The sequence below is a fragment of the Notamacropus eugenii genome, chromosome 1, assembly GCF_028372415.1.
Source record: "Notamacropus eugenii isolate mMacEug1 chromosome 1, mMacEug1.pri_v2, whole genome shotgun sequence".
NCBI classification, from domain to species: Eukaryota; Metazoa; Chordata; class Mammalia; order Diprotodontia; family Macropodidae; genus Notamacropus; species Notamacropus eugenii.
Window position 1 is genome coordinate 416164461 of NC_092872.1, and position 16942 is coordinate 416181402.

General features: G+C 46.7%; 1 protein-coding gene across 3 annotated transcripts in view; it reads left to right on the forward strand.

Moving 5' to 3' along the window:
* FLT4 (fms related receptor tyrosine kinase 4) overlaps nt 1-16942 on the forward strand; it is a 103844-nt gene that overhangs the window by 71212 nt on the left and 15690 nt on the right. For all 3 annotated transcript variants that reach the window (XM_072631233.1, XM_072631231.1, XM_072631232.1), the window contains exons 12-21: nt 619-727; nt 2154-2513; nt 3365-3511; nt 5346-5477; nt 6303-6409; nt 9126-9261; nt 10062-10166; nt 11446-11559; nt 14947-15035; nt 16273-16426. In XM_072631233.1, the coding sequence (XP_072487334.1) occupies nt 619-727; nt 2154-2513; nt 3365-3511; nt 5346-5477; nt 6303-6409; nt 9126-9261; nt 10062-10166; nt 11446-11559; nt 14947-15035; nt 16273-16426 (1453 nt within the window). The remainder of the gene's footprint in view (nt 1-618; nt 728-2153; nt 2514-3364; nt 3512-5345; nt 5478-6302; nt 6410-9125; nt 9262-10061; nt 10167-11445; nt 11560-14946; nt 15036-16272; nt 16427-16942) is intronic.

Sequence of the window (16942 nt, forward strand, 5' to 3'; positions counted from 1 at the left end):
CTTCCTGAGTTCAAATATTTACCAGTTGTGTGACCCTGGGCAAGTCACTTAACCCTATTTGCCTCAGTTTCCTTATCTGTAAAATGAGTTGGAGAAGGAAATGGTGAACCACTTTAGGATCTTTGCCAAGAAAACCCCCAGTGGGGTCACACAGAGTCAGACAGGAATGAAAAGATTCAACAACAGTAACAACAGATGCCAGGCATTGTGCTAAATGGTAAGGATACAAGAAGAAGGGCAAAACAAAAAAAAGTCTCTGCACCTTTCTTAGCTCCACTTTACAGATAAGGAAACTGAGGCAATACAGGTTAAAGCAACTTGCCCAGAGTCATATAGTTAGGAAGTGTCTGAGGCAGGATTTAAACACAGATTTTGACTGTCCCCTTTGCCAACCAGCTGCTTCTGGTTTCTTTAAGGAAATAAAGCAGGTGGGTGTTGTACCAAGAGGAAAAGGGCTAGAGACCAGGACTCCTAGGAAATGTTTCCTAGCACTCTGTGCCTCACTTACTTCATGCCCCCAGGCTATTTCTCCATCATTCAACTAGGCACAAGCCATGATTAGGGAAGGGGACACTGGTTGGAAAAAAAATGTCAGCAGTATGTCCTCTCCCACTCCAGACTGTGAGCAAGCTGGTGATCCAGGAGGCCAATGTCTCTGTCATGTACAAGTGTGTCACCTTCAACAAAGTGGGGCAGGATGAGCGGCTCATCTACTTCTATGTAACTAGTGAGTAAGGTGGGAGTGCATTCCAGATGTGGGGGACCCTTGTGCACAGAATGAAATGGAAGGTTGGGAAGGGCTCAATATGACTGAAATGGAAATTATGTGAAGTTAAATAAGATTACTAGGAAGGTAGGAGGAAGCAGGTTTGTAAAGGACTTCGAAAGCCAGGCTGAGGACTTTGTATTTTATCAGTGAAGCTATCAGTCAAGTGGAGCCATTAATTTTTGGGTAGGCAAGTAGCATGATCAGATTTCCATTTTAAAAATGTCTGTTTGGCAGCTGTGTGGTGAGGGATTTGGAGAGGGGACAGTAGTCTAGGCAAGAGGTGATGAGGGTCTGTAGAGGGTGTAGGAGTAGAGAGAAGGGGATGGATTCATGAGCTGTTGTGGAGATATAGAAACAACTAGCTGAAAACTGAGTGGATGTGAGAGGGGGAAGATGAGGGAGAGAGAAGAGTCATGGCAGACTCTAAGGTTGGAAACCTGGTGGAAGGTTGATAAGGTCCTCAATGAAAACTGTGAAGTCTGGAAGAGGGATTGGTTTGAGGGAAAATGTAAGCTCTAATTTAAGACATGTTCAGTTGAGATACCTACAGGACATCCAAGAGCAATGCCAGAAGGTAGATGATGATGTTGAATTATAGTGAGAGTACATGACTAAGACTCTGCAGGCCCAGGCTCTGGTTCCTGTTCAGTTACTGCCTATCTATGGGACTTTGAGCAAATTAATTCTCCTCCTTTGCAAAGTGGAGGGGGGGGGGTATAGACTAAATGAGAGGTGTCAGACTCAAGACCCCTGTCCACAGGACCCCCAAACTCCCAAGTAAGACCCAAACAAGATTAAAATGTAACTGGAAAATGTTTAAGATAAATGCAAATACAATATTGGTAGTGTTAACTTGTGCTTTTCTAAGTCAATGTGCTGCTCGCAGGGATCTGTTTCTATTTGAGTTGGATAGCACTGGACTAAATTAATTCCAAGACCCTGTTTAGTTCTATGAGAATGCTTAAATCAGTGAGACCTCCATCTCAGAGATGGAGATAGGAAGTGATAACTTGAAGTTGTGAGGGTGAATGAGAGTGCCAAGGCAAAGAAGAGGGAAAAAGAGAGAGAGACAGAGTGAGACAGAAACAGAGACAAAAGAGAGCTATGGCTGGGACTTTGGGAGATTCCGGTATTTAGATTGTGGGAGGGGTAAAAAAGAAAAAAAAGCCAGCAGAAGCCAGGGAGTAATCAGAGAGCAGTGTCACAAAGACCAAGGGAGAAGACAGCTTCTTGAAAGCAAGCTTGGTCATAATATCGAATCGTCAAGGAGGATAAGGACCAAGAAAGGTCCCTTGGGTTTTGTCATCCAGGTGGGTGAGTCCTCAAGGCAGCGGTGGGGATGGCAGCCACCTGGGCCTTGGAGCCCACACATTCTTTCCTACAGCTATCCCTGATGGCTTCACCATTGAGTCCGAGCCTTCAGAGGAGCCCGTGGAGGGCCAGGACCTGACCCTCAGCTGCAAGGCAGACAACTACACTTATGAGAATCTTCAGTGGTACCGCCTGAACCTGTCCACGCTGCATGACGCACAGGGGAACCCGCTCCTGCTTGACTGTAAGAATGTGCACCTGTACGCCACCCGGCTAGAGGGTCAGCTGAGCTCCACACCAGGTTCCCGCCATGCCACCCTGCGCCTGGCCCTACCCCACATTGCCCCCGATGAGGAGGGTGATTATGTGTGTGAAGTGCAAGACCGTCGGAGCCAGGAGAAGCACTGCCACAAGAAATACATCTCTGTGCAGGGTGAGGAGCTCCAGAGGGCAGCTGGGGCCAGAGGTCAGGAAGGGGAAAAAGGACACAGCACCCAGGACAGACGCAGTAATGGCTATGTGCTTCATCCACGGGAGGGTGGGCTAGAAAGAGAGAGCTACCGACTCCTAGAGCTCTGGGGTTGGGGTTCATTTCACAGGCCTGGGAACATTCCCTTCTTCCCCCAAAAACACCTACAAAAATACTCACACACACAAACACATGGATACCACCGCAAATTCAAAAGGCATTTAATGAAGTTCAAATCAAGAAGTATTTTATAATTGCTAATAACAGTTGGGCAGCTAGGTGGCTCAGAGGACAGAGCGCTGGGCCTAGTCAGAAAGACCTGAGTTCAAGGGTGGCTTTAGACACTCGTTGTATGTCCCTGGGCAAGTAGCTTAACCCTGTTGGCCTCAGTTTCCTCATCTGTAAAATGAACTGGAGAAGGAAATGGCAAACCAATTCAGTATCTTTGCCAAGAAAACTCCATGGACATTGTCCATGGGGTCATGCAGAATTGGATGCATCTGAACAATGGGCCCCTGTCCTCAGGGAGCTTGTATTGTAATGGAAAGAAAAGCTACCCCTGACATGTACACACATGCATACACACAAACACTGCTGTTGCTGTCTTTTCTCTTGGCCCACTCCTCCTTTCCCATCCACATCTCCACACCCCCCTATCCCCCCACCCCCGCATCAAACCACTGCACCAGGAGAAAAAGGCAGGATCCTCTTTGTCTCCTGTTGCCCCAGCTCACCATCACTCCCTGCTGCCTTCTCAGGCTCTTAGCTGTGGGGATAGCCCCTGCAGCTAACCCCACACATTGCCCTTCCCCCAGCTCTGGAGGTACCTCAGCTCACACAGAACCTGACTGACCTTTCGGTGAACATCAGTGACTCTATTGAGATGCGATGTCGGGTGGCCGGGGCCCACGTGCCTGACATTGTCTGGTACAAAGACGAGAGGCCACTGGAGGAGGAATCAGGTACGGAGGGGCCCTGCAAGTGGGAGGCCCTGGGAAGATCCAAAAAAAGTCCCAGACAGGGAACTATGATCCACAGTCCAGCCTACCCTGTTCTAGGTTTTTACCCCTCTGTTTGTCTCTTTGTTTCCTGATTGTTTCCAGCTCTGTGAAGGTTGCCTCCTGTATCATGGCCTCTTCCCTAAAGGCCTCCAAGTCCACTGCCCACTGAGCTCAGATGTGTACAGTGGACAATCCAATCCCTTTTCCCTTTGGTTTAGTTAGGACAAGTTTGGACTCTTTCAAAGGAAACTTTCTTAAGAAACTGAGGGAAAGGAAGCAAATCCAAGAACAGGGAATCCAGCTGTGTTACAAAAGATTCCCTGTCTGTGGAGAAGCTGGCTCAGGCCCTATCATTAGATGCACCGGCTCATTGCAGCCACAGCCTTGTCTCAGAGACAGGCCTGACCTCAAAACCCCTCCTTGTACTCCTTCACCTTGTATTCTCCCTCCAGGAAGAGGTTCATTGTTCCCCTCTTTAGTTAGATTGGATGTTTGGTGTTTTTTTTTTTTCATTAGAGGGTAAACCCAGGGAGAAATATCAGCAAAGAGCATCCTTCAAGCCCAAAAGTACCTCCTTCATCCCCAGGGAAGGCTGGGGACAACTTCTGCCAAAAGCTGTCCATGGATAGGGTTGAATTTAGGGAGAAATTATTGTCACCTGGGTTGAAAAAAGGAATACTGCAAAGGGGGTCTCTGTCCCTTACACTCAGCTAAGCCAAATGTATGGTTTCTTTTGGCTGGAGAACATTGAATTCCATGTGATGAGTGGCCAGGGCAGAGACCAAGGACAAGGTCTATGTGTCCTGGGTGGGCACAAAGGGAGAGGTAACAGTATTGCTACAGTTCCATCAAATTCAGATCTGCTCTGAATATTGCAGGGTTCTAGGGTAGATACAGAGAAGCAAAAGGAGGTATACTTTATCCAGCACTGTCAGGGACAGCCTGTTTTATATGAGCAGATATTAATGTATATCCCTTTTCAGCACTACAACTTTAATTTTAACCACTATAGGTGAAATCTTTCTAAATCATCACTATAAACCTTAGAGACTGTGTTTGGCTAAGATACAACGAGTTTCTCTGGGTTCCCACCCACTGGTCTTGAGCAGTTTTCATGTCTGCTTTTATAAGATTTTTAAAATAGTTTTTTCTTTTTTTCTTCACTGTAGCTATCACTTCTCACTGTTGTCACTGTACCTGCCTCTAACTGCGCTCTGCCATCCTTCCATATAATTTTCTTATCTTAATATTCTGTGGACTGAGAAACCAGATGACGAATTATGATAGAATTGTGTGTTAACCAAGAGTAAAACTAGGCTCTGATGAAGATCTCTTCTATGAGGAAAATATTTGATTTTGCAACAACTACTTTGGCTACTCAGACGCCGTGTTTGCTTCCTTTCTGGTGTCAAGGTTGACTGATAAGTGACTCCAGTATAAGCCATGGCCCCTGCCTTTGGAGCTCATAATCTCTGTGAGGCAACAGGATGTACATATCTGAAAACCTACAACCAATTCAGTTAAATTCAATTCAACAAATATTTATTGAGCACCACTATATGCAGGACCCTGTGATACAGAGAATGCGAGACAGACCTTTCTTGACCTAGGCTACAGTCTAGCTATCAGGGTGGAAGGAGGTTCTAAAGATTAGAGGTAGCTGTTATCAGTTCTGAAGGTCTCAGAGATAGCCTTCAAGAGAACAGCAAAAGAATGCATTGCTGGGTAGGGGGGAGGAGGGAGAAACTATTCTCTCTCCTTCCCATCCCTTACTTCCTTCCTTCCTCTCTCTCAGGGATCGACTTGGCTGACTCCAACCAAAGACTAAGTATCCAGAGGGTGCGAGAGGAAGATGCAGGCCGGTACTTGTGCAGCGTCTGCAATGCCAAGGGCTGTGTCAATTCTTCTGCTAGTGTGTCTGTGGAAGGTAGTAGAGCTGCAAGTGAGGATGGGCAGCTGTTTAACCCATAGGAGGCACAATGAATGACACCCCCAAAAATATTAATGCATGTATTTCTTAGTTAGAAGAACCCTTCTCCATAGCACAAGTCTTTATATCATAATGTCACACTGTTACATTGATAGCTTAAAGCCTCCTATGGGCAGTAGTACTTGGGAGGAACAGTTTTCAAACCGAGGGTCAGGGGTGGGAGAATAGACAGTACATAAGTTTTGCTTTGAGCCTCAAATGCTTTCTGACTCTGGTTGGGAGTCTTTGTAGGCCCAGCATAGATCCAAGGCCTTTGCCCAGGGTCAGGTTTTCCAACGAGACAGGATTTTCCAGTCTTATTTTTCATTCTCATGTTTAGGCAGGGTGATTGCTTAGTGGGTAGTGTGCTGGATTTGGAATTAGGAAGACCTGAGTTCACATCTTGACTTAAACACTCACTAGTTGTCTGACTCTTGGGACAAATCACTTACTTTGCCTCAGGCTGTTTCCTCATCTGTAAATTAGGAGTAATTGTGATATCTGCCACTCACAGGATTAAATGAGATAAAGTATGTAACATGTTTTATAATTACCAGAGCACTAGATAAGTGCTTGTTATTATTACTGGGCTGGGGAAAAGACTGGGCACATGGGGCTTTTCAGAGACATCCTGATTGCTGAGGTGCAGGGGGCACAGGAGAATGAAGGCCCTTAGCTGGGAGAAGAGGTGCATCCACCCCACCTGGAGGTTGAGGGTAACCCAGAGTCCTACCCAGGAGAGGGGACTGGCCCTGACTTTTCTCTCCCTTTCTCCCTTCCTAGGGTCCGAGGACAAAGGCAGCATGGAGATCGTCATCCTCATTGGCACCGGAGTTATTGCTGTGTTCTTTTGGATCCTCCTCATCCTCATCTTCTGCAACATGAAGCGGGTGAGTCTAAGGCAGACCAGGGCCCCCAGTCCTGCCTTGGGCCGGTCACTCCTACCTCTGCTCAGAGGCTGCTTGGCTCAGCTTGGGAGGAAGCCCAGGGCAGTGTGGCAAGTGGGCAGAGCCAGAGAAGATGTCAAGTGTCCTCTACCCCTGATCATGCAGGCCTCATTGTCCCTGTTAGCCTGAGAGCAGAATCGAAGCTCCCTGACATGTGGAACAATTTCATCTTTATTTTTGTATCTCCAGCCCCTAATACAACACCTAGCACACAGTAGAAAAATCTACAAATACTTGTTGATTAACAGATTATTTCCTCTTGATACTAGAGCTAGATGGGGCTAGCCCAGATAGGATCCTACTACCAGAGACAGAGGGACTATTATCTACTCCTTCCTACCTGCCCCTGGGCCTTCTGGGCCATCCATCCCTCTCCTCTGTTATTACCACTGAGGCTATTTTTCTTTGAAGTTCACTCCTTTCCTTCCCCTGCCAAGCCTCCATTCTCCACATAGTAATTAATTCTCCTCCTCCTCTCTCTCTCTCTCTCTCTCTCTCTCTCTCTCTCTATCTCTCTATCTCTCTCTCTCTCTCTCACACACACACACACACACACACACACACGCACACACATATTTTTTTCTAAAAGAAAAGAAGTTGGGAAGCTCTCATATAAACTGAAAGATGACAAACAGAGAGATGGGCAGTCACTCCGATAGAAACAGGTAAATAGAAACCTTCAGAGAGACCATAGCAATAGGACAGAGTCATCCTTCAGATGAAATGGCTTCTAACACCAGCTACGACATTGATGACAGTGTGATTCTGGGCAAGTCAGTCTGGGTCTGTTTTCTTATCTATAAAATGACATGGCTAGAGGAGATACTCTCTTTGTTATTGTTCCCTTGTTTCAGTTGTGTCTGACTCTATGTGACCCCATTGGGGGTTTTCTTGGCAAAGATACTAGAGAGGTTTGCCATTTCCTTCTCTAGCTCATTTTACAGATGAGGAAACTGAGGCAAACAGGGTTAAATGACTCACCCAGGGTCACACAGCTAGTAAGTGTCTGAGGCCAGATTCAAACTCTCCTTTTATATCTGTTGCCCTAAATCTTGTGAAACTTGCTCCGATATAACTTCCACCTTTTTCTCCCAAGTCTGCCTTCTGGAGCCAAGCAGAAAATGACCAGTCTTCAGATTGTCTAGGGAACAGACGTTAGCAGGACTTGCAGTTTTCAGCAGTGTAGAAACAACAGATATTAACCTCCAATTAGCAAAAACTAGTTAATATTTTTCCGATGCTTAGAATAATATATGGTACATAGTAGCCACTTATTAAATGCTTCCTGATTTGTCAACTAGATTCTTACTATATAAATGGCTGGAATGAGTTCCTCTTCTACTCAGCCTTGCTCTGCCTCCCTGTCTGTGGCCTTGCCTTGGTATTCCAGAGTCTCTGTCTCCACGCCACTCCTCAACTAAGGGCACATTTCATGCTACTTGTTCTATACTCTGAGTGCAATACTTCCCCAAGGCATAAAAATTTTTAGGTATAACTCTGCTAATCTTCTGAAAGCCCAGATTAGATCCCATCCTGTCCTTTCTACTTTCATTGTTTCCCTATTGCCTGCAAGAGTGCATGACCATAGGATCATAGATTTAGAGCTAGAGGTGGGTCCTCAGGCCTAGCACCCCCATTTTACAAATGAGAAAACTGAGGTCCAGAATAGTTAACTCACTAAGGTCTGTAGCAGGATTTGAACCATGGTGTTCTTGACCCCAGGGTTCATTACTCTATACACTCCACTCCACTGCTTCTCTAAGCTCCCTTGCCTGGTTTTTAAGGCCCTCCATACTCTGATCCCAATGTATCTTTCTGAACTAATCTCTTCCTCCTTCACATTACCTGAGCTTTAGCCAAACCGGACACCTAACCATTCCCTAAAATTGCCAGCTTCTAAAGCTTTGATCATTATATTTCTTCTGCCAAAAATCACTAGGTGTTGTCTCAGCCAGATATCTTTGCCCTCTGCACCCCAAACTGCACCCCACCCCTGGCCTGGTCCAATTGCCCTCTGCCTCTGAGGTCCCCAAGGCCCAAGTTAGATGGCACTCCTAAGACCCCTCTCTGAAATGCTCCTTGCTTTCTCTCCACCCTCAAAGCACTCTGAAACTTGGTATAAATTATGATCGCATATGAATTTTTAGTATCCATTCTCATCACTCTGTGAATGCCTTCACAGTAGTGGACCCCACCATCTCCTTCTTCCAGGGAGTCTCCCCAGAAGAGTCTGGCACTGGGCCCTAAACACAGAAGGCTCAGTAAATATGGTTGAATGGTAGAGGGAAGGAGGGTTCATAGGCTTATAGATTTAGAGCTAAAAGGGACCTCAGAGGACATCTCGTCTCACCCCCTCATTTTAAAGGCAAGGAAAATGAGGCCCAAGGAAGGTAAGTGACTTGACCAAGGTCACCCAGTTAGTAAGCATCAGAGGTGAGATCTGAACCCAGGTCTTCTAATTTGAAAGCCAATGCTCTTTCTACTGTTCTAGTCATCTAAAATGCAAATTATAATATGTTTTTATGGTCTTAACTGCCCATTGAGATGTTATTTTGCCTAAGGCTATGTTTTCATGGACCAGTTTAAAATGTTAAAAGGGGTCAACTTCAGGGAGAAGAAAAATAACTCCTCCCCTGTCCCCTTCCCATACTCCCTGAAGCCTGCTCATGCGGACATCAAGACGGGATACCTGTCCATCATTATGGACCCAGGCGAGGTGGCCCTGGAGGACCAGTGTGAATATTTGCCCTATGATTCCAGCAAATGGGAGTTTCCCCGAGAACGGCTCCATCTGGGTGAGACAAAGGGATTGTAAACCTTGCTAGTCAATGGGAAGCCAGGACTCAGGAATGGGTGACAAAGTCATTGGGAAACATGTGGGTTGTGAAATAGTGCTGGCTTGGAGGCTTTTGGTGGGAGACGTGTGGAGGAGGAAAGGAAAGATCAGTCCAGTGGTTAGAAAGGGGCTTGTGGGGAGCGGATGGGGAAAGACTTCGGAGTCCTCATCCTCCACACCTGCCTGGGGACATGTGAAATTCCTTCCATTCCTAAAGCTCATCCCGGAAATACAGACCTATCTGTCCACTCATCCTGACCACGCCCGTCCAGGCGTGTGACCCCTGGTCCCCCAGGCACAGAGCTCCCCTTTCCCATGCCCCCCAGGAGTGCGGGACAGAGGATCTGTAGAATCCAGTGAGCTATTTCCTGCCTCGTTCCTGCCTTTGGTTAGGGAAGGGCTGTGAGCACCTGGAGGGAGAGGATGCTGGCTCCTTCCTCTTCCCCTGTCCCCTCTTCTGCTTTGGTCCTTCTCTTTCACCCCCAGCCCCTTCCTGTTTGGCTGCAATTTGTCTGAGTTTTTGGCTCTGCCTTCCTCTCCAGGTTGTGGCAGGCACGCCACAGCTGACTCAGCACCACCCAGTCTTCTGGCCCTGGGCTCCCATGCCTGCCCTATTCTGTCCCCTCACTGCCATCCCTCTATGCCCCATAATCCAAGTTTGTTGCACACTCTCTACTTCTCCCATCACATACAACCCCCATGACCTGTTCCCTCCTTCTCCCTTTCCCTTCCCTTCCCCTCTCTCCTTCTGTCCAACAGGGAGAGTCCTGGGCCACGGGGCCTTTGGGAAGGTGGTTGAAGCCTCTGCCTTTGGGATCAACAAGGGTAACAGCTGTGATACAGTGGCAGTCAAAATGCTGAAAGGTAGGCTGGCCCCTGGGGCCCCTACAGGGGACAAGAGGGGAGGGTAGACTGTGGTCTAGTGGATAGTATGAGACTTGAAATCACGGATACCTGTATTCAAACGCTGCCTCAGACACTGACCTGGAGAAGTCACAAACTCTCAGTCTCAGTTTCCTCATCTTTAAAATGGGAACAATAATATACCTTCTTCAAGGATCAAATAAAACAATGTTTTGCAAACTTAACAGTAAATTTTTTTAATTTTTAAAAATCTTTAAAAACTGTTTAAATGTGAGATCCTAACTATGATGGGAAAGAAAAGGGGTCCTTTCCCTGGCCTTTTCCCACCATGATGTTTTACAAAGGAAGGGAGGCTGGAATTCTCTGAGAAACAAGCCTTTTCTTGTGTTTCACCAAAAATCCGCCTAAGCAGCCCCCAAGGCAAAGGTCACAGGGGCCTGTACAGACTTAGGGTTTAGAGGTCTCGAGCTAGAAGGGACTGTGGCAGCCATCTCATATAACCCCTTCATTTTACAGATGAGGGGCATGAGGCCCAAAGAGATTTAAGTGATTTGCCCAAGATCCCAGTTTAAATCCTAGGATTTAAACCTACCTCCTCTGACTCCAGAGTTTATGTTGTTTCCACTGAACCAGAGCTGTCAGGTAGTGACCCTGTGTGGGAAGGAGGATGGTGACAGAATCTGTAAAGCACAGCACTAGGTCAGATCCCAGAACGCAAAGGAACTTGAGCATGCATGATGCTCATTCTCACACAGCTGAGGGAGGGAGGGAGTCAGGGCAGACATACAGGAAGCATCTTGCACACAGTTAGGATGGAAGAACAAGAAAGTGGCTAATCTCTGCTGCTGTCCTGGCCCAGCATCCCTTTGCTCCTCAGCTTGTGGGACAGATGTGCCCCTGTCTTAGACCTTAAGCCAGCTCTGCTGCCCCGATCTGACCAAAAGGAAGAGAAGCAGCCTCTCTGACGAGAAATGAGTGGTGTAGGAGATGGTATTTCCAGTGAGACGGGGGCTAGGGCTACCAGTGCCATGGCTGGGTCATGGAGAAGGCCTTGCAAAGTCACACACACAGACACACACACATGCACATACACACACACACAGACACACACACACACACACACCCCTTCCCTTCTCAGTGGGTCCTGGAGCTCAACTGTGGCTACTCTGGGAGGGTGAGAATGGCCAAGCCAGACCCCTGGGCAGAGAAGTGAAGAAAAAGTAACTCAGGCTTGACTGAGCCTGGGAAGCCTTCAGCTCCTTGCCGTATTTCTTTCCAGAGGGAGCTACTGCCAGTGAACACAAAGCACTGATGTCAGAGCTGAAGATTCTGATACACATTGGAAACCATCTCAATGTGGTCAACCTCCTGGGTGCCTGCACCAAGCCCAATGGTTAGTGCCAGCAGGGGGAACCATTCGAGGTGGGGGAGGCGGGGAGTGCCAGATAAGGAGGAGGCAGCATTGAGGGGGGTAATGCTATACCTGGAGGGAATGACATGAAAACAGGGAGAGAGTGCCAGACATGGAGGGGATTTCATGAAGGAGCGAGGGAGTACCTGACATGGATAGGGAGGCTTTCAGGAAGGGAGAAGTACCAGACATGGAGGGGATGGCATAAGGGGGAATGCCTGACATGGAGGGAGAGGAATGGGGGGACAGACATAAAGGGGCAAGAATTGATGAGGGTGGCGGATTCGAAGGAGGAAGGGACAGGATTCCCACCCTGGTGAGCTAGCACCTCCCTGTGGTGCCTGTTTTCACTAGAGGCGTCATAACATTCTGTAGACAAAATTTAAATTTCGTTCCATTTCTTTAAGGAGTAAGTCATTTTACAGGCCCTTGGCTGGAAGTTCCCACTGTCTAACTGCAATCCTGGTCTGAGATTTGCACAAGCTGGGAAAGATCCCTTAGCTTCTCTTCTCTGGCTGACTCTGTGACACCGTGCTCTTCTTTACTGTCACCTAGGATGTGGCACATAAGTGTGACTCAACAGAGCAGCCAAAGGACAAAGTTACCTTCAGTGACCAATTAAACAATCCATCAACAAGCTTTTACTAAGCATCTGTCACATGCTAGGCACTGGGGATACAAAGACACGAAGGAAAAGTCCCTACCCTCATGGGACTATTATTAAATCAGATAATGTACACTACGCATTTTGCAAACCTTAAAGAGCTATATAAACGTTAATGATTACCATTATTCCATTGGAGAAGATGAATCCTTATAAAAATGCATACGGAATAAATAAAATAAAGTGGAGGCAACAAACGTGGACTGCTCTTTCTAGGATTTCGGCTATGAAATGGAAGAGCTAGGAGCACAACGTGAGGAAATAGCTGGGTCTTGTGAGAGTTTCTTAAGATAGGGCACCTAACTGTGCTTGTAGGCAACAGGGAAGGAAGCAGGAGACTGGGAGAAGCTGAAGATTGAAAAGTATCTAGAATAGGCTTTTAGTTTCAATCACCTATGGAAACAACCATTAAGCAAAACAAGGGTCTAGAGGAAAACAAAAAATAAAAATAGCTCTCATCTTTAGGACTCATCTCTTCTCCCACAGCCAAACCTCCTCATTCTCTGGCTGAGCAGAATAATTTTTTCTTTATTATCCTAGTAACTCGTGAGCAGTTTTATGTTCCACATCTCAGGGAATACATTCCTGACGCAGGAGGACGTGCAGTGTCTCCTCCACCATCTGCATTGCCCCAGATGACCTCAAGTTCTGTTTCATCAGTAAAATGTCAGGTAGCTGTAGCCCAGGAGCACACCTGTGGCAGTGGGGACTTCCAGCCAACCCATCAGATCCAGCATAGTGGATAGGATGCTAGACTTGGAGTCAACAAGATGTGCTGTTTGACTTTAGGCAAGTCACTTAACCTCAGCCTCAGTCTCCCCGTTTGTAAAATGGAAGTAGCTATAGCACCTCTCTTCCAGGGTAGCTCTAAGAATCAAATGAGATGATAAATGTAAGTAGTTTGCCAACCTTAAAGCACTCTCTAAATGTTAGCTTATTATTATTATTACCACCCTTTAGCTTTTAGAAAATTTGAGTGGCACATGCTAGTTTTTAATCTCAGTAGTCACAGATGAGCTAGAGACTCCATGAGTGGCCTTCTAGGTCCTCAAGTGCAGCCCTTGACCGAATCCAAACTTCACAGAACAAATCCCCTTACTAAAAGGATTTATTCTGTAAAAGTTGGACTCAAACAAAAGGCCGCACCCAAGGACCCAGAAGGCCACATGTGCCCTCCAGGCCACAGGTTCCCCACCTGTGGTACTGACCCAATAGTAAGTGTGGTTTAAAGGATAGAAATGCTGGATCAAGAGTCAGAAAAATCTGGATTCATATTCTGCCTCTGATACTTACTAGGTGTGAAATTCTTGGCAAATTATGATCTCTCAGAGTTCCCTTATCTGTAAAGTGGAGCTGATAATAGCATTGACCTAATAGGATTAAAAATGTGTGTAGAGCAATTTGCAAACCTTAAAATGCTATATAATTGTGAACTGTTATCAGTGTAGCCAGACCCTGGACTTAATTTCCTAATCCATAAGTAATATAGACCGAGTGATGCATGGACTTACCAGGCAGGTGAGGTGGTAGATACAGCACTGGACCTAGAGTCAGGAAGACCAGGGTTCAAATCCAGCCTCAGATGCTGCCTGTATGACTCTGGACAATTCACTTAATTGCTGTCTGCCTCAGTTTCCTCATCAACGCAAAGGGCATGATAATAGCACCTACCTGCCAGGGTTGTTGTAAGGATGAAATGAGATTATTTGAAAGCTCTTTGCAGATCTTAAAGTGCTATATAAATACTAGTTATTATTGCTGTCTAATATACACATGGCTGGCTCACGTGTGACATAGACAGCTATCTCATCCGGGATCTGGCCTCCCATATCTGCAAGGGAGACTGTGATTTCTGCCTTTGTGAGTAGCAAGAGAAGAACCAGGACTGGGAGCTCTCTCCTTCAATGGCCTGTCTCCGAAAGAGGTATTAGAACTATCCACCACACCTCAAATACTGGCAGCCTAGGAGTCAGACTCCAGGGATTCAGAATAGCACCACTTTCCCTGGTTATTTTGGATAGGAAGTAGATCTGCTGTAGACCAGGAGAGTGATCATTAGCTCATTCGCCAGTCTGGCTTCCGCCACCAAATGCTTGGAACAAAAATAACAATCACAAATAGTTATTAAACCCCTTTATCAAAGTACGAAACAGAAATTGAGAAGGTTACACATGTTAAGGTAGACAGAATAGACAAAAGAATAATGAACTCTTCAGTTGAGAAACCAGATAAAAATCTCAGTTCAACCAAGGTGACAACAATCTCTCCAGGGAAATGGACTCTGAGCAGTCTCTAGGGTTGTAGCAGCTGAGATTCGAAAGGTTGGAGGGCAGGCTCCCCTCTATGTCTGTAGCTCTGGGAACTCCCCAGGCCATTCAAAAGTTCAGGACTTCTCTCTGACAGTGTCTTCCAGTTTCATTCTCCCCTTCTCTCATTTTTTCTCCAAAGCCTCTCTACACATACACAAAAGTGTCTCAGCCAACCAGGAGTCGTCCCCTCCAACAAAACTCCGTGTCACAGAGCTGCCCTTCAGGAAATCTCAGGTTTAGGAAGGGAGTAGGATTCCATGATTATTATGAATTATTATGATGGTGTAGTAACTGTGACTTATCGTGTGTGCATGTCCCTGGTCACTTATAGTTTCTTCTCCTTCTCTAGGTCTCCCACAATGATCCCTCTTCCTCACCTCCTTCTCTTTCTTTCAGGCCCTCTCATGGTGATTGTGGAATTCTGTAAATATGGGAATCTTTCCAACTACCTTCGGACCAAGAGGGAAGACTTCAGCCCTTACAGAGTAGGTGGTTTCAGCCCTCGGGGAGTGTCTGAGGGCAGTTTCTCTGGCTCTAGTTGACCCTTGATGTTGTGTTTTTGTAACACCTACCACAAGGCCTTTAGACCATGGTAAATGAGCTTACAAAAAGGAACAGACAAGAGGAAATGTTAAAATAATGTCCAGAGGCCTCTTTGTCCACAACCTTGGGCCTGGCCCTCTCTTTGCTGTTAGGCTGAGCTGAATACATGTGGGCCTGGGAGAATCCCAGAGAAGAGTGACCAGCGTGGTGAGGGAACTTGAACTTCCACTGTATCTAAAGATCAAATGAAGGAATAAGAAATATTTCCTTCAGAAAGAAAGACTTGGCAGGAACTGAGGGGAGAAACATCATTCTCTTCAAGTATTTGAAGAGCTATCATGGGAAAAATGAAATAGATTTGTTCTGTTTGACCCCCAAATGCAGAACTGGGAACAATTCGGGGGCGGGAGGAGGAAAGAGGGGGAGGGAGAAAAAGTCTTAGAAAGACAGATTTCAAAAGAAAGAAAAACTCCTTACCAGAACTAGATTTCCAAAAGTGGCATGAGCTGGCCCTAGAGGTAATCAGCTCCCCAGACCAGGCCTCCAGTGACTGGATGGCTACTTGGTAAGGACTTCGGTTCATGTCCTTACCCTAAATGCACCACTTGATGGATCTTCAGGCCCCTTCTAACTTTAAGAGCCTGGAATTTAGTGGCTGTAGCCCTAAAACCAGCCTTAGAAAGGAGTTTCTCCTTTCTCTTGGAGGTCAACTTGGCTCCAATTAAATACAGGCTTCTGGGCATTGGGGCTAATGGAAAAGGGTCCACACTGGCTATGGGGCTGGGCCTCACTACAGTGCCCAAGCTTTGCCCCTGACACACACACAGAGTCCCAAAGAGTATCAGCCTGTGGGAAGGGTGGGACTGTAGGCAGGATAGAGGTGGCCCCAGGGGGCACTTTTGGTCCACCTCCAGGTGAGTGCATTCAGCTGCCTTCACATATGCTCATGCAGAGACCCTGTTTTCTCACCTCCTTTCCAAGGATCAGCTCCTCCCTTTGCCCAGAGATTGGAAAGAGTAACATGGAGAGTATGAAGGAGACTGGAGCTCAGAGTGAGGATTATCCCCCAGAAAGACAAGTCACGTAGGGCCCCTGGGCATCCCTCACTCAGGAGGAACCTGGGAGCTGAGGGTTTCTGAGCTCTGTCTGGCTCACCCCCACCTCTGTTTGTTTCCCCAGGAAAAGTCCCCCAGGCTTCGAAATCAGGTCCGTTCCATGGTGGAGGCTGTGAAGGCAGACAGAAGGAGTCGGACTGGGACCAGTGACAGTGCAATCTTCTCCCGTTTTCTGCTGGGGAAAGGCCTTGCTTCCCGGGCCCAGCCTATCCAAGATGGTAAGGGAGTTGATTTCTCTGAAGTCCATTTTATTTCTTGGGCCCCCAGTTCTGAGGTCATCAGCATGATGACTGCTATTCTGTCCCTCGATCTGGAGGAGAGGCAGGCACAGTTACAAGAACAGAGAGAGGTACCATCCAAAGAAGAGATAATTCTTTAGGGATAAGGGGACCAACAGATTTCTTGTTCCACGGTATGTGGGACCTGAGAGGGAATCAGAGTCAGAGAATCCAGGTTTGAATCCCAGCTGTGCCATTTATTACTCGTGCTACTCAACCTCTTTCGGCCATAATTTTTTCAGCTATAAAATGAAGAAATTGGACTAAGTGACCTCCAAAGTCCTTCCTAGTTCTCAGTCTATGGTCTTATTAACCTCCCAGAATATTCGATGACTCCAAAGTTATTTGGCCTAATGAAAAGATAATCAGGGATTGACTATCATGGATGACTGACCAAAAAGGGTCACGTTGGTTGAACTATGTTTCCTAAATGCCACTGGACAGTAAGAAAAATAT